At 34.8% G+C, this 18,023-nt stretch overlaps 1 protein-coding gene, 2 long non-coding RNA genes and 1 other non-coding gene across 4 annotated transcripts; 3 read left to right on the top strand and 1 right to left on the bottom strand.

Moving 5' to 3' along the window:
* The first annotated feature begins 828 nt into the window (after positions 1 to 828).
* Positions 829 to 7,805, top strand: LOC127860940 (uncharacterized). The gene is made up of 8 exons (XR_008039973.1): positions 829 to 972; positions 1,384 to 1,600; positions 3,524 to 3,739; positions 5,120 to 5,188; positions 5,442 to 5,489; positions 5,660 to 5,713; positions 5,922 to 5,950; positions 7,792 to 7,805. It is a non-coding gene; the product is annotated as an uncharacterized LOC127860940 (long non-coding RNA).
* Positions 2,719 to 2,800, top strand: Trnas-aga (transfer RNA serine (anticodon AGA)). Its single transcript has one exon. It is a non-coding gene; the product is annotated as a tRNA-Ser (tRNA).
* A 118-nt stretch (positions 7,806 to 7,923) lies between the features above and the next one.
* On the top strand, positions 7,924 to 11,201 carry LOC127860815 (uncharacterized). Its single transcript, XM_052399105.1, has 7 exons — positions 7,924 to 7,968; positions 8,006 to 8,083; positions 8,410 to 8,532; positions 8,865 to 8,973; positions 9,600 to 9,679; positions 9,914 to 10,084; positions 10,780 to 11,201. Exons 1-7 carry the CDS (start codon positions 7,924 to 7,926, stop codon positions 10,888 to 10,890), a joined length of 717 nt encoding a protein of 238 aa, XP_052255065.1. The 3' UTR covers positions 10,891 to 11,201.
* A 2,223-nt stretch (positions 11,202 to 13,424) lies between these two features.
* LOC127859280 (uncharacterized) lies at positions 13,425 to 17,618 on the bottom strand. The gene is made up of 3 exons (XR_008039287.1): positions 16,921 to 17,618; positions 16,485 to 16,628; positions 13,425 to 13,575 (listed from the first exon to the last, which is right to left on the bottom strand). It is a non-coding gene; the product is annotated as an uncharacterized LOC127859280 (long non-coding RNA).
* Between the last annotated feature and the right edge of the window lie 405 nt (positions 17,619 to 18,023).

Genomic DNA, 18,023 nt, shown 5'->3' with positions numbered 1-18,023 from the left:
ATGAAACTTAGCAGGAATGTTCCTTGCGTGGAGCTCTTTCATAGTTGTTTAAAGATTTGCATTCCATGCATAACAGGTTGCCATAGCAACTGAAAGTTCTCCTTATATGTATATAGTAAAAACTTCAAAAGTCTTCACTAAAACCACAGGGCCTAGAGCTCAGATATTTCCCATGAAACATCGTCTGGTTTAACTCTACCAAGATTGTTCAAATTATGTGCATGCCATATTTTTCAAATAATGCCCTTAGAGTCCAAATTGGCCCTACCCTGAGGGCAAATGCGTTTTCCATATATGTATAAAGCGAAAACATATTCTTTTCTGAAACCACTATACCTAGAGCATAGATATTTGGCATGAAACATTATCTAGTGAACCTCTACCAAGATTGTTTAAATTATGTCCCTGGTGTCAAAATTTGGTGCAATCTCATGGGCAAATTTGTCCTTATTGGTTACATGTATAGTGAAAACTTTAAAAATCTCTGAAGGAGTAAGGAATTCAGTTCCAGTCTGTAAAAAAAACATAAGTCATGTATAGGGTCATTATGACCCTCTTGTTTAAACGGGATTATATTTGAATTAATTGCAATCTGGTCTAAAATGATGGAGACTTAGCAGAAAAAGAAAGTAGAAAATATCAATCAGAAAAAAATTGCTGAATAAATAATTTTGTTCAATTCATTTATGTAACAAAATTGGCAGCAGAAAAGTGTCACTAGGCATACATTACTGGTTCGCAAAGAACTTGAAAGAAGCAGTATACATGTCACTCATGCAAAGCTAGTTTTACTGGTAATATTGTTCAAATTGTATTTTCAATCTTTGACTTTCAAATAGGAGCCATATTTGTGAAGGATAGACGGAAATTTATCAGGAGTTTGTCAGGTGCCATGGAGAAATCTCATTTTCAACGCATCTATTTGCATCTGGGCTCTAATGATGCTCTGGTTGACCAGTCTCTGTTGTTCAGGTAGTTTTACCATTAATTTAGCCACTCAACCTTACAATACTGTAGTTGTTTATTTGGAATTTGTAAACAAAGTAATGTTAAAAGAATAAATTAAATTCATATTACTTTGTTAATATTTAGGGCATTTTATGTCAACTGGTCTAGAAGTCTTGGTGAGCTGTTGGCGTGGGAGACCTCTTCCTCAAACATTGTCTTGTGTCTGTATGGCATGCACATATTAAACATGTTTTGTATTATTTTCAGAATTTTTATTCAGATCATGCAGTTTTCTTGGTGAATTTTTATGTTTGTGCATACCCTTTTTCGAACAATCTACCCTTCAAATACCGAAATCAATGTAATTTGTTCGCTCCCTCTCATTGTTTTTTTATTGTTTTAAGTAAAGTGTGCATGTCTGAAACTCTTTTGTAGACATGTTGTGAAAACCTGTGACGTCATACACGAGATCAGCCCAGACACAGAGATTGTTATCTGCTCTGTGTTGCCTCGTGATGTTGACAGAAAAGATGGCCGGTCTATATCACAGGACAAAATGACTGCTATTTAACGCTGGATACTTCAGGCCAACCAGTTGTTGAAAGATTTGACTAACAGCACAACCTTCATCCGGTTTATAGAGTATAGGAAGGTACCTAATAGACATGACTCATACACATTGTTCACAATAAAATAGATATGTCAGGGTTTGTTATCAATAAAAAATTGGCATACATGTAGACAAAATATTTCTGTTTTTGTGATATATCATGAGAACTTAATTATTTATAGTTTTATACAATAGTGCACATATACATGTATAACTAAATCAAAGGCTTATACAATTGCCCATTGGTGAGCTGTTTTGGTTATTTACCTACAGTAACAACATATTCGTCATATAAATCAACTGCAATTTCTAGTTAAACAACAATAAGTGCACATCCTTATACCTGCAACTATCATCTGGCCTAGCTTAAATAAAAGTAGGTTAAGAACTGCCTTATCAAGGCTTTCATGATCAATCCCTACAAAGCGTACAATTGATGAAACCACCAGCTACCAACATCTTTTGTTGAGCGCATTTATTAACCGGACCTGTCCTAACCAGCCTGATGTGATGCATTTATAAAGCCTTATTGAACGAAGTTTGCTAAATACAGATAAAAAGTCCTTTAATGCTATAACTCTTTATATTTTAATATATCAAAAAAAATGTATTGCTTTTTAAAATAAATTTCCAAGAAGTCATTTTTTACACACACAGAATTGGAACATGTTTGGTACACTTGAAACATAAATATACTCTTTTTTAGCTTTTTTTCTTGCATACAATTTTTAGTTCCATTGAGCACACTGCAGAAAAGATGTCACTAGCAAAATAAAAAGAAAAATATGTATTATACTAGGACATTATTTCATGAACAGGCAATGAAATAATATAACAACTGAATATTGTATATTTCAATAAAGGTATTAAATGCGTAGTTTAAGGTAGCGCACCTCTAATGATTTCCCGCGATTTATTTTAAGATCATTGCCGATCTTCAATGATCGCTTATTTCCGAGAGATGCATTTTATTTTTTTTAAACTTCGAATTTTGATATATGTTTAACTTATTCATTTAGAATACATTTTTTTCACTATAAATATTGACTTTGATCCAATTATCATCTGAAAAATACGATTTTGCAATTTCTTCAAAGATCGAGCGAGCCTTTTAACCTGTTTACATATGGGTATCTAATTTAAGGTTACACTGATGTAAAGTTGTCGTGGCCGAGTGGTTAAGGCAATGGACTAGAAATCTTTTGGGATCTTCCCGCGCAGGTTCGATTCCTGCCGACATCGCATACTTTTTGCGACGCGTTTTATTTCTTTTCTAACGTAATTTGATTTAATATAGCACATATGCTATGTTTATTGTTAAATATGTTGAAAATTGAATGCACATCCTTCAATTTTAAAATTAAAACAACGTTATGGCTAAATTGATTAATTTACTGCTAAAAATACGAATGATGCATGTTGCATTTTTATTTTTATTAAAAAAAGTAAACGGTAAATCTGTCTATTTTTTTGGTATTTTTGCTGTATATAGTGTTTCTATAAAAACTAAGTTTAAAATATAACTTAAATGATACTATTTTGAATTTTATGACACTTTGTTTTTAACCGACCCAATTTTTACTTGGCTGAAATCACTTACATTTCATGGCGCTATTCCATAGATTAAAATTTGTAAAAAATAAAAGTCTGTAAAATAATACTTATTTCATCTTGCTCAAACTTTAAACACCTTTACTGCATCTGTACACACCAACTGCATGCCCATATTTGGAAATTTGAATGAATTATGGAACTTTTATATACCCCAGGGGTGAAAATAAACTGGACAAAAGCCGAGCGTGAGGGTGGTTTTGAAAAAATCGGTATATTTTTTTAAAAAGCATGGAAAGCCAACCTACAAATTTGCATGTAGTTCAGTGAAATGATGCTGATTAGGAAAATAATTAACTAAATTATATTTGGATATGTGCCCATTAGAGGTGCGCTACCTTAATGAACCTGTAGGTGGCCAACCTGCTGACGGCTGATGGTCTGCATTTGAGCCAAGCAAGTGCCAAGAACTGTCTCGAGTGCATTGTCCAAGATGTTCTCCAGCATGCAGAGGTCAAGGAGTCTGCCAGCCTTGAGGCTGACCCTCTGTCCGGTCCCTGGCCTTCTCTTGGCACTGCAAACACTGATGATGCCTCATTGACAAAGACTTTTGCAGCTGTAGTTCATGAGGTACTTAATTTATTTAGTGAACATTTTAAATGTTACAATTTTCACAGGTAATAGTGTTATCTCCCTCCCCTCCCTTAAAAGATGGGCATATAGCTTTGCACATGTCAGTCGTCCATCGGTCACTCTGTTTCTCTAGACGAAACCTTGTCCGAGTGATATTTCTTTGCTACCAAATTCTCAAACTTGGTATATATTGTTTCTAACCAATAAAGGATGACCCCTTTTCTGGTATTGATACCTCAAATGTCAAGGGCGCATATTAAAATATTTCTTTAATATGAAAATTGTGTGTCAGTAATATGTTAAGTACACCATTTTAGGGAGTAATACATGTCTAACAAACATTTCTTGTTCAAATTGAATTATTTCTCCCCCATATGGGGTATATATTGTATTTGTTCTGTCCAGAGAAATGTCTGAATGGATAATCTTCCTGGATACTTGTCGGCACTTCTTCTTATAAACTACTGAAGTGTTTGGAAGAAGTGATCAGTACCAACCTTAGTTGTGCATATTGAAAGAAATTTTTATTTGGGTCAAGGTCACTAGGTCAAAGTATATAATTCATAAATGCTTTAAATCTCATAAACCAATAAAGGGATGTCAATGGTACTTGGTCAGATTGATAAGCTCCTAGCCTAGTTGCGCATATCGTCTGGAAGTTTCATTTGGGTCAAGGTCACAAGGTAAAAAAAAGGTTTACCTGATAAATTATCTTGTCAGCACTTCTTCTCATAAAGCAATGAAGGGATTTCAATGTAACTTGGTCGGATTGATTAGTACCTAGCATAGTTGTGCATATTGTCAGGAATATTTATTTGGGTAAAGATCACAAGGCAAAAAATTAGTATCTGACAAATTTCTTGTAGTTGTCCATATTGTCAGGAATTTCTGTTTGGGTCAAGGTCAAAACATAGAATTCCCTTGTCAGTGCTTCCTTTCATATAGCATCAAAAAGATATCCCTGAAACCTTCATATATTGAACAGGCATAAAGTGATCAGTACCAACCCTATTTGTGCATATTGTCAGGAATTTCTATTTGGATCAAGGTCAAAAAGTTAAAAAAAATCCTTGTAAATGCTTCTTCTCATAAACCACTGAAGGGATATCACTGAAACTTGCTTAATCTGATCAGTACTAAGCCTGTTTGTGAATATTGTCAGGATTTTTCATTTAGTTCATTGTCAGGGTCACACGGTCAACAATTAGTTTGTCCATTTTCCCTACTCATCAGTAAAATTGCTAAAAAAATGGAAACATGTTTTTGCCCAGTAAAAAACAGCTCTAGTTTTTAAAATATATATTATGTTTATTCTAAACCTGTTGTTGAAGGAAAACAGTTAACTCAATTATGTATTGAATCATGCACGCACTTCAGCTCGCTGCCAAGAACTTCATGGAGAAGACGAAACCTATTAAACTCAAAGAAGGTCCTCTAAATAAAAAGGTACCATACATTTGTTTTTTTGCTTTTTATGTTACTTTAATTTGCATATGTTTTTTTTTACAGTGTTAAATTGAAATGTCTACATTTTGCATGATACTATATTAATCATTAATAATTTTATTGAAAACATGCACAAATAACATATTATTTACTATTGGTCAATTCAATATTAAATCATGAATAGACATGTGTAATAATTTGTAATGACTTAGATTGAGCCATAAGTGATTCAGATTTAAATACTGTATTTTAGGTTTGCACTTGTAAAAAGCCAAGAAGACCAATACTAGGGCGGAAGGAGGTAATGTGTTATTGTGTTATCCAATAACGTGTGTACGATGTTAAATGTTAAGTTTATAGAACTGTTAGAAAACAACATTCAAGTGTAAATTCAGTACTCCTAGTACAGTGCAGATTGAATGATTAAATGGTAAAGTTTTTTTGTTTTTTTAGTCCTAATACTTTTTTTAGATTGCTGTGACATCTGACAGCCATGGGAGAAGGCATATTCTAGGACAGAATGAGGTAGTCTTCTTTTGTATTATTGTGGTACACAAAACATTATTTTGAGCAATTTAAAGATGAGTGCTGGAAATGTATGACTAATTAAAGCTTATTTTTATTGTTAATGTATTGAAATAGATTATTTATGCTGGTACAAAATTGAACAAACACTTTTAACATGAATAAGACTCTTAAGACTTGAACTAATCATTGTTCAATCTGTAATAAGTTTCAGAAGGTTTCGAATTTCCAAAGAAGGTATTGTATCAAATGTTAAAATGTTGTTAAAAGTTGGAAGTTATTAGTATTCTTTTTCACATCATACTGTCACACACAAAAAGTTCGGTATAGTTGTCAGTCTGTGATCAGGGTTTGCATTAGTGATTTTTGAAAGTTCTTCATTAAAATTCCTTCCATAAAAACAATTAAAGGCAATTATTTTAGTAATTAAGTACACAATTCATGAAGAGGAAAGCATTCTTAAATATGTGTGTTATCCTTAGCATGTGTGGTACACTGAGAATGTGTGGTACACTGAGCATGTGTGGTACACTGAGCATGTGTGGTATCCTGAGCATGTGTGGCATCCTGAGCATGTGTGGCATCTTGAGCATGTGTGGTACACTGATCATGTGTGGTACACTGAGCATGTGTGGTACACTGAGCATGTGTGGCATCCTGAGCATGTGTGGTACCCTGATCATGTGTGGTATCCTGAGCATGTGTGGTACCCTGATCATGTGTGGTATCCTGAGCATGTGTGGTACCCTGATCATGTGTGGTATCCTGAGCATGTGTGGCATCCTGAGCATGTGTGGTATCCTGAGCATGTGTGGTATCCTGAGCATGTGTGGCATCCTGAGCATGTGTGGTATCCTGAGCATGTGTGGTACCCTGATCATGTGTGGTATCCTGAGCATGTGTGGTATCCTGAGCATGTTTGGCATCCTGAGCATGTGTGGCATCCTGAGCATGTGTGGCATCCTGAGCATGTGTGGTATCCTGAGCATGTGTGGCATCCTGAGCATGTGTAGCATCCTGAGCATGTGTGGCAACCTGAGCATGTGTGGCATCCTGAGCATGTGTGGTATCCTGAGCATTTGTGGCATCCTAATCATGTGTGGTATCCTGAGCATGTGTGGCATCCTGATCATGTGTGGTATCCTGAGCATGTATGGTACCCTGATCATGTGTGGTACACTGAGCATGTGTGGTATCCTGAGCATGTGTGGCATCCTTAGCATGTGTGGTATCCTGAGCATGTGTGGTATCCTGAGCATGTTTGGCATCCTGAGCATGTGTGGCATCCTGAGCATGTGTGGTATCCTGAGCATGTGTGGCATCCTGAGCATGTGTGGCATCCTGAGCATGTGTGGTATCCTGAGCATGTGTGGTATCATGAGCATGTGTGGCATCCTGAGCATGTGTGGTATCCTGAGCATGTGTCGTATCCTGAGCATGTGTGGCATCCTGAGCATGTGTGGTATCCTGAGCATGTGTGGTATCCTGAGCATGTTTGGCATCCTGAGCATGTGTGGCATCCTGAGCATGTTTGGTATCCTGAGCATTTGTGGCATCCTGAGCATTTGTGGTATCCTAACCCTTATCACCCATTGGATTGTCAGAAGTCTGCCGGAATTTGCAGATGTTGAAAAAAGCTCTTGACATAATGAGTGTTATGGTTGTTTTCCCTCATCCTATTTACGAGCACACAGGCACAAAACAATAATATCTTGTTCAGTGTTATAAAGGTTAATTGCCAGAATTATATTTTTTATGGGGATACTTGATCTGTAATGAGTTTTGACAATTTTATAGGTGTTAAATGAACAAAGTAGTATCTAATTTTTCTTTAATACATATTTTGTAGTATTGACATTTTCAATTATTTAGCATATTTGCAGATTTTAGGGCATTGTTGAGAATGTTATTTCAAAAAGGTACAACTCTTGAGACGAAAGGATGTTATAGATATATAGCACATGCATTCAGACCTGTAAACTTCCTATTCCATGCCACATTATTTTAGATCATCAAAAAAATTCTCATTTTTTGTTCATGAAAAAATTTATCCAGCATAGTTACAATTAATTTTGTAGGGACCGACTGTCAATCAGTGAAGGAGTAGAGATTGTATTGGTGGGTGCCAAAGTACAAGTCAAACTACTCAGATCCACGGTTCATACTTGGTATGATTTTAGGTTGTTGTATTTTTAAGTGAGAATGTAGTTATGTTATTTTGTAGCAATTGTTTCAAGTCTTGTCATAGTTACTCAGCAATGATAATGTGATTTTTAATTGTTATCATAATAGAAGAGGACTTCTCCAGCTCGAACCCCTGTGGTGCAGCAACGCCCGAAGACCTACCGCATAGTCATCCGGCCTAAAAAGGTTATTTAAAAAAACAAAAACAGAATTGTTATGGGCATCCTGTTTTCCATAAATGTATGCTTAAGTAACATGTATTTCTTAGTTGTTTTACAGATAACTGCAGATATATCACTTCTACTTTGATCATTACAAATTAGCATCTGGATATTTGGAAACTAACATGCATCACAAGAGCTTAACAAATTTGATCATTAAATCTGATTGTCCCTAACATCTTTTAGGAAAAACAGGCCTTATTAGTATATCACACATTTTAACATTGCAAATTAATTGAAAGCGTTGTATTATTGTATTGTTATGTTTAAAACAGTCTTTCTTATTTTTAGACTACCTGCCACACTTGTCCTGGATGTAAAGTTTTATGCTCATCTGATGATGCATTACTCAACCACTACATTAAACTACATGTGCGATCCATCACCAATAAATCTAGTCATCCGGTTTCAAAGGTTAGTCAACCGGTTTCAGTGGTTAGTGTTGTAATCATATTCTGTTTAGATAAACTCCCTTCACCTATATGCAATATGCATTTTGTTTATTTGTTATGCCCTCAAAGGGCGTGTAATTTGTATGGCGTCTGTCATTCTGTATGCTTGCACACAAATGTGGTTCTAACAGCAATTTGATTAAACAAGATTAATACAGTAACATTGTCATTTCGCTGCATAATACATTATGACCCGATGGTCATATATTTTAAAAAAGCTTGATATACCTACACTATTAACTATTTTTTACATATGAAGATTAAATGAGTGTGATTGTATTCTTTACTATTTAGAGTGTTCAAGAAGAGTCTGTCCTCCGTGGAGTGAAGCCTATTGTCTGTGAAGAGGCGACCAGTTGTAATAAAGACAAGGGAAAGCCAGACCAGTTTGCCAGAGCTGAAGGTATGAAGCAGACTAGTGTCTTTGGTTTGTTTTTGCACACATAATCACCTTAAAAGATTTTTCTATAAAATATTGGCAAAATCCCTACAACAAGAGCTGTCACCATAGGATGATATATACCCACGTCCCTCCCCCTCGCAAGGTCATTGAGGCGTCAAGGTCAAAAACACATATGTCAGAAGAAAGGTATTGTCTAAAGGGATGTTGTGAGGTGAATTGGTTTACTATTCAGAAAGTTATGGGCAATGTGAAAGTTTTCGGACGGAAGGACAGACTGACTGACTGACAGACGGCTGGACTGATGGACAGTTCAAAAACTATATGCCACCCTTTTGGGGCATACAAATGTAATCAATAAACATGAAAATAAAAAAGTATAAAACAGTATATTTTATTTGTAAATGTCAACTGTTGTTAAATAATTATTCAAGTAGATCTTCATGTGCTTCAATAGTAGGACTTGTATGAAAGTAATGCGTAAGTCTTTAAGTATTTAATACAGAATATCTCTCAAAACAGACTGATACCCAAAGAAACAATATTATGGAATATCAACTAGATATGATAAACAGTTTTTGTAAATGGATGTCTATTTAAAAATATTATCTGCAATTGTCTTACTATAGGATTGTTCATCGCAGACGATGTTGACATCTCTCAACGGAAACTTATTTTATTAAATGATGTTGAACAACACCCTGGACCAGTAAGTTCTTGTTAATTTGCTCAATGTGTTTTTAAACAATCAATACATTAAAATTTAGTTAGTATTCATGAAATATGAACAAGTTAGGGTAAACAGTAAGGAAAAAACAAATACCACTATCATATGCAAAGCGAGACAAAAAATGTTGACAATGTTTCAATTATTTTGTATGATTAAGTGTGGCCTTAGTAATGCTTTTAATGACTACCATGCTATGCTTATGAATAATTTTAGGTGTACTCCTGCAAGTGGTCATCCTGCAATGTTAAGTGTACAACAATTGGATTTTTAGATGCACACACCGTATCACACACCACACGTGACAAAATTTGCAGATGGGACAACTGTACAGAACTGACTAGGAACAATAATCTTGAAATCCATGCCCTTCAACATCTTTATAATGTAAGTCATAAATTTCATATTTGTTTATTATATTTCAATATCAGGATGACATTATAATGATGTATCCCTAAATATCAAATAACAATGTTATGATAACACTATACATTTTGTGCCTGATGAGTCTCTTTGTCACACAATAACACAAATTAACACAATTATTAATATGGATTACATAGGTTTCCCCATGTTCTTACTTTATGTAAGTATCATTTTTATGTCCCCCCCCACTATAGTGAGGGACATATTGTTTTTGTCCCGTCGGTTGGCTGGTTGGCTGGTTGGTTGGTTGGTTAGTTGGTTTGTTTGCCCAAACTTTAACATTTTGCCATAACTTTTGCAATATTGAAGATAGCAAATTCATATTTGGCATGCATGTGTATCTCATGGAGCTGCACATTTTGAGTGGTGAAAGGTCAAGGTCATCCTTCAAGGTCAAAGGTCAAATCCAAGGGAAGTAATAAGCTTTAAAGGGAGATAATTATCTGAACCTGCCAAATGATAAAAAATATAAATAAAGCGGCGCAGAAGGGGACATAGTGTTTCTGACAAATACATTTCTTGTTATAAATGCATAAACAATTTTATATGAAATTAGAAATATTTAACTATTTCATCAACATTAAGAACCAAAGACAGGAACATCCACTTGCATGATAAATGATTTGCAGCAATAAAATAGCATTTTTTTTTATAAGGACCAGACGATATTTGGAGCCCTTGATGACTGGCTGTCAGTGTTAGGAGATCAGAAGCTGCAAGAAACAACAAATCTGGTGTTATGTTCAAAGCATTTGGTAACATTTTAATTTGATTTATTATAATTTGGATTTTAAGTTTAATTTCAGGTTTCACTTTGTGTTAAATATGCACTTAAGTAACCTAAAAAATATATTATGTTGTATTGTTATTGATATTTAAAGGGACATGGGCAATGAAAACAAAGTTACTGTGAAATCAAACTGGAAACGGTACTATGTTAAAACAATCATTAAAGCGGTGCTAAAGTGACGTCACAGCTCTTAAAATTTAAAAGTTATAATGGTTACTGAAAGTACATGTGGTGTTTTCATTTTGAATTTATTGGTCCATATATTTGTATTGGTCACTTTTTGACATACGTCCCAAAAGTGTTTAAACTCAAAATGTAAACCTAAATATACAAATAAATAAACAAATAGGCCCAACATAAACAAAATATTTGTATATTTATTTTATGCACACTTTTTATTAATGATTTATACATAATTATAGGACATGTATAGACATAATATTATAAATGTAGACATTGGATCTAAAAAGCTACAGTAAAAAAAAATCTAGAATAAAATTAAAAAAAGTAAAAAAAAGTAACCAGGGCTCCCTCTGGCTCAATTTTTTTGTAGCCAAATTTACCTTTATATGTCTTTATTCATATTATTTTCGATATTTTATGGGTGATGATGTAGAAAACCTTGTAACCAAACAGATTTTTTTGTCACCAACTTTCCTTATTTGTAGCCATTGGCTAATTTGGCGAATGGCAGAGTAAGCCCTGGTAACCCTCAACAGGGCTCAACCACTGGCCCCAGGAGTCCTAGAGAAAAAGTCTACCACTTAGACCACTCGGTCATCCGTGCTCATACAATGATCGATGTATTTTATACTTTATATAAGCAATCCTTTTAGTTTCACAAAATATAACGACAACAACAGAACTCTCTAAATTATGCAATCGTTTCACTTTGCAACGCTTTATAATGTTTAGGTTTTCAAATGGTCAAAAGATGCATATTATTGCTATTTTAGAGGATGGTTAATGTTCAGTATTTCTGTTTCGTCACAAATATCATAACTAAAACGAAAATTTGCGCATCTGAAACAACTTTTTTATTTTTTCAATTAACCAAACAAGTGACAAGGCCCTTTAAAGAGTCCATCAATAAAGGATTGCTTTTTGTAGAATGTACATGTATAGCCATTACATGCATACATAAAATTAGGAAATATGTATATTTAAAATGTATTGCTACATATAAAAGGATGGGGGGACTTCATTGTTTGTCCTGTTAAATGTTGCATCAATTGCCATTTAATCAAAAAGTAGCCTCATATCACAGACAAAAAATGCTTGTGAAACATGCATGCAACCCTAAAATACCATATATTTACAGTGCAATAGTAAGTTCATATGCTACCATATAATAAAATATCCTGAATAGAAATTTCTTGGTAAAAACCGAGTTGAACAAGCAAATTCGTTGAATTGATTTCCCCCGCCAATATGCTTCTTGACACTAAAAAAAGCATTTTTTCAAGATACAAAGGGCCATAACTCCGTTATTAACAGATGGTGTATGCTATTAGGCGTGCATCATCTTCATATATATATACAAACATACCAAGTTTCAATTAAATCTGCGTAAGCACTTCCAAGATATGGCTCCGGACACACAAAAAAGCATTTTTTAAGATACAAAGGGCCATAACTCTGTTATTAACAGATGGTGTGCAATGCCATTTGGCGTGCATCATCCTGTTATCCATATATATATACTCATACCAAGTTTCAATGAAATCCGCCAAAGCACTTCCACGATATGGTTCCAGACGGACGGAAAGACGGACAGACGGACAACGCCAAAACAATATCCCTCCGCCTATGGCGAGGGATAATAAACATGAAAATACAATTATCATTTTATGAGTTCCCAGGACGGATGCGAAAATACTTCATGAAATAGAAAGGTTAGAATGGGAGCTTGACCTTGTGTTCTGCTAGTTACAGGCAACTTAGGTTGAGTGTCAATAGATACTTTAGTATATCGTTCAGACACTATTTTCATATAATAAAACCATATAAAGATGTGACTTTGACCTTTGGAGTATCAACACCAAAATGGATAGAGGCCTGTGTCTTGGCATGAACCAAACTATACTAAATGTAAAGACAGTCAAACAAAACTTAGATATTACTTGCACAAGGCTGTCACAAAGATAAAATATGTTTACCAAACTTTGCGAACTTGAACTATAATGCATCAACGACAAAATCAAAAGGGGCATAACTCTAGTGGAAAACCATGACTTTGCCCGAATTGAAAACTAATGGACAAACATAACTGAAAAAATCACTTAAACAAGGTTGCAAATAAATAAAATTGATAATATCAATATAGTGACATAGACCTTCAAGATATTAACACCAAAATCAATAGTGGTCTTCCTCTGGTAGTAAGCAACAACCAAATATGAGAATGAGGGACAGAAAGAACTTAAGATATCCCTTCAACAAGGCTTTCACATAAAGGAAGTATGTTTATGACCTTTACCTTCGAGGAATCAACACCAAATTCAATCTTCCTCTGGTGGCGAGCTGCATGTCATGTGATTGATGACCATTGTTCAGGGTTATATCCAAAATTGAAGTTCAGTGCTGTTTCTCTCATCGATCAAGAGGGTTGAAGTCACATTTGCTTCAAATTCTGCACTCAGGTCCCAAGTCATCCCTAAAGCTGTAATGCAGGAACGTTGACTCGCATGAGCAGCAATACTTAAGGTAAAGTAGTAGTTATAACAATCCACGTGTCCAACTACATGTAACAACAATCTCCTAGTATAGATATAGAACAATTAAATAATCTTCAAAATATAATCATACAATTGTTTTTTTTTACCAATCAAACCTTATTATATTAATCATTATTTATTGTTAATCATATTTAAACATAGTAAGACATTGATATATAGTCTCAGTATTGCCCCTACGCACTGTTCTTGAAGTATGTGTATATATGAATAAAAGTTTTGAAGTTTTCTTCTTTCCCACCTAAGCATAATCGTTGAGAAGAATAAAGAAAAACTTCTTAGACCTGGCAAAAAACATACACAAAGATGAAACACTATGGTTCTATCAAATACTCCAAGAGGTTATATTAGTAGGATAATACAATTGCCATCCCCAGATGGAACGCTTAACTTGTCTCAGTGTTAAATAGTCTAGGTGTCAGTAGGTGAAGCCCTTAGTATTAAAGTAGCATGCTCCTGTGAAATCAGTATCCAAACTCAACATCCCATGTTGAAACAGGGGCCGAATTATAGCAAAATTGAATGCCTTGTGATATTGAACATGCACTCATTTAAAACAAATTTTCTCGGAACGTATTTTTTAAATGGCCACGACACAAAAAAAGTTATTAAAGCATGACAAACATTTCAAAGGCAAGAAAGGGTTTTATCATTAAATTTAGGGGTTATGTGTCACACCAGTATCGACCGGTTTTAACCGGGTATTGACCCCTGGCCCGGTCAATATGCCAACCCTGTTATGTGACCCTAAGTTTAAATATAAATATAAATGCTGACATCTCTTGGTGGAAGCCGGATCAGTATCAATTTATTTGCCCATTTAAAGTCTTAGTGCAAAAAATAGGTCAATGTCAAGATCAAACTGAAGTTGAGTGATGTGGGTGTATAGAAACGGTTCCATGCAACTGTGAAAGCTTTGTAGCAAGCAGTATTGGTGTCATATGAAATGCACCATTTTGGTTAACCAAGACGTTTATAATTCTTAATTAAAGTGCAAAAGAAGGTCATTTTAAAGTTCCAAATATGGTCATGTTATTTAGGAGTGTTGAAAGTGTGCATAGATACAGGGTTTTTCACCTAATAAAACAGAGGCGATTGCAGGCTACTTCACAATTCCAAAAAGTAGGTTTTTTTTTCACAATTTTGAGCTAAAAAATCACAACTAAATAAACACTCAAGAGTATCAATTTATATATATCTTTGACACAACTGAAATGTGTTGTTACTTCTTTTCAGCTCAATTCAACAGTGAAAAATGCCCATAATATCACTTTAACTGTAATTTCATTTAATTCCATACAACACATACAGACAAAATTCTTAATTTCAATCAATTTAGGGCCAAAACTCTGGAACTGAGTCTAACAAAATTTGCAAGTGTTCCACAAAAATATGACACTTAATATTAGTTTCAAATTTCTTGACATTTCATCAGTAGTTATTAAAAAACCGTTCGTGGAAGGAAATAATACTAAATTTTAATCAATTAAGGGGAATAACTCTTGAGATACCAAGCTGATCCTGACAAAATTTATGCATGCACCACCACCGTATGACACAGAAATATTTTTGTTTCATTACATTTCAACCACTTGTTACTGCAAAACAGCTCTGGACTGACTAAATTAATAATATTTTAATTTATTAAGGGGGCATAACTCTTGAAATACCAAGGCTGTCCATACAGAATTTGCATGTGCACCACCACCGTACAATGATACATATGTAAATAAGTTTCATGAACCTCCATGCAATCGTAACTAAGAAACTGCTCCGGAGAGAAAAAATCTTCAATTTCAATCAAAGGGGTATAACTCTGGAGTTACAGAATTTGGGCTTGCACCACAGCAATATGATGATACATACTTATATTAAGTTTCAATAACCTTCATGCAATAGTTACTGAGAAACAGCTTCGAATAGGGAACACAAATCTTAAATCAATTAAGGGGCCATAACTCTGGAGTTACAAGGCTATCCAAGAAAATTTACATGTGCACCACTTTATCATAATGATGCATATTTATTATAATTTTCATGAACCTCCGTGCAATAGTTTCTGGGAACAGCTGAAGACAGAAAAAACACACCTCAATTTCAATCAATTGAGGGGACAAAACAGAATTTACCCGTGCACCATCGCAGTATCATACTACACATTTATATTAAGTTTCATGAAATTTCATGCAATAGTTACTGAGAAACAGTTTCAACGAAACAAAAAGTGACAACATTCATTAATTTCAGTAAAATAAAAGCGCTTAACTCTGGAAATACCAGACCGACCCCAACAAAATTAACACATGCACCACCGCAGCATAATGATATACATTTATGGTATGTTTCATGAAATCCCATGCAATAGTTAATGAGAAAGAGCTCAAGACGGAAAAGTGTGACTGAAGGACGGACGGACAACGCCAAAACAATATCTCTCCGCCTTCGGCAGGGGATAAAAACTATACCAAATGTGAAGACGGAGCATCACACAGAACTTAATATATCACTTGGACAAGACGATCACATAAAAAAACTATGTAAATGTGACTTTGTGCCCTTGACCTTTGAGGTATCAACCTAAAAATCTATAGGGGTCTTCCTCTATTGGTAAGAAACAATTATACCAAATAAGAGAACTAAGTGTCAAAGACAACTTATGTCATACCAAATTAGAGAACATAAGTGTCAAAGACAACTTATGTTATCTCTCAGACACGGTTTACTGACAGACAGACCAACTGTTATGTCCAAACATGTCCAAAGCTCCTCTCCTGTATATTTAGAGTGTCTTTGCTGTTATAAATTTATACTTCACATCACGCCCTCAGTAAGTTACCTCTTCCAGACTGTGGTGAGGTTGCCACCAGGCTGCATGAACAGGTTGTTCTACTCGTTCATCTATACCAGGAAGAGCTTGTTGTTGCTGAAGATACGGCGACTTAACTGCCGATCCATGTAGCCTTTAGATTCACCCAGAATGCTATTGATTAGAGAAAGGGATTGGGAATGGGGCATTTGAAGGGAAAATGTCCATTCCACTGAAATAAATCTGTCTGTTGTTGGATTTTGTAAAATCATGTTAGATTACTTCTAATTAATTATTTCAATACAATTTTTATAGTTAGCTGGATTAAAATTGTAAATCTTCCAATATATGTTGAAGGCTAAAAATTACCGGCCTCCAAAAGCAACTATCTAAGACCGCTCACAAACAATAATTATAACTCCAGAAACATACCTATGAACCAGTTTTTACAATGTGGAATACTTACAAGTCTTCCTTGCAGAAAAGAACAAGTCGACATTCACTGGGGGGAGGACATGCCCTGCCATGAAAGTAATTGAGAGTCCCTCGGTAAGCTGCGAAATGCACCTCCAATATTGTTCGATCCATCCTTAGGCAGTACTACATGCATAAAGATAATTACGAGTTTTAAATTATGTGTTCAGATAGTTAACTATCAAATGATTATCCATAAGATGCACTCTTGGCAGAACACAAGTAGTAGTATGAAAGAGAGATTATGGACTGTTGCGGGGCCAGACCAACATGTTTGTCAGAGCTATAGTAACACCAGTGTTATTAAAAGAGGGCAAACATTGTTTTAAGTTTATTATGTTTTCTTGAATTTGCAAATGGTTAAAAATACATTGAGGTTTAAGGAAAATGCACACTTTCAAAATAAGATTGAGGTCCTTCCATATCTGAGGTAAAGAAAGATCCAGAGCAAAATAAGAAGGTGCTGTTTTTATGTTGCCCCCTTTAAGCAGTCATGACTTCATAAATTGTGTAGTGAATGAACTGGGTCTCATAAATGACAAAATGGTTTTCCTATTTTAAAATGCACAGAACATGCAATGTTTAAAAAAATGCTGAATCTTAACCTACACCCTAACCACCTGTGTCAGGGAGCTGTACTCAAAATGTGTCAATAACTGAAAAGTGAGTGTACCAACCACAGCTCTAGTTGGACAACCTTACAATTGGACACTTATACTGCATTGGGCTTGGCCTTAAATTATGTACTTACTCGTAATTACTTCAAATCATCATTCCTCAAATAGTTGCAGTTCTGGTGCTTAACATGAAACCATTGCATAATTAAATCAATAAAATTGTTATTCTCTTGTATTTCTGATTAATTTGAACAGGAATGCTATGAAGTTAATGCTTATTTACACATATTTGTACGGTGGTAAATTGTGGGACAATTCTGAGGTTCATACCCTGTAAACCGGCAGTGTGTACATGACGCTTTTACAGTTCTAAGGTGGTGACCCAAGCTTCTCAAAACATTTAGTTTTCATGTTGTCTTGTTTTGTGTCTTTTCTTATATCTAATTAGTATATTGCTGGACCAAGGTTGGGATCTCTC

The sequence above is a fragment of the Dreissena polymorpha genome, chromosome 15 (genome assembly GCF_020536995.1).
Source record: "Dreissena polymorpha isolate Duluth1 chromosome 15, UMN_Dpol_1.0, whole genome shotgun sequence".
NCBI lineage: Eukaryota > Metazoa > Mollusca > Bivalvia > Myida > Dreissenidae > Dreissena > Dreissena polymorpha.
The sequence above is the reverse complement of the archived record's forward strand: the minus strand, read 5'-3'. Positions and strand labels throughout refer to the sequence as shown.

Excerpts from the sequence above, each read along its gene's own strand:
- LOC127860815 (XM_052399105.1), top strand. The coding sequence starts at position 7,924 with ATGTTATTTTGTAGCAATTGTTTCAAGTCTTGTCATAGTTACTCA. Across the intron at positions 9,680-9,913 it reads TTGAACAACACCCTGGACCA|GTGTACTCCTGCAAGTGGTC; the intron begins GTAAGTTCTTGT and ends GAATAATTTTAG. Across the intron at positions 10,085-10,779 it reads CCCTTCAACATCTTTATAAT|GACCAGACGATATTTGGAGC; the intron begins GTAAGTCATAAA and ends TTTTTTTATAAG.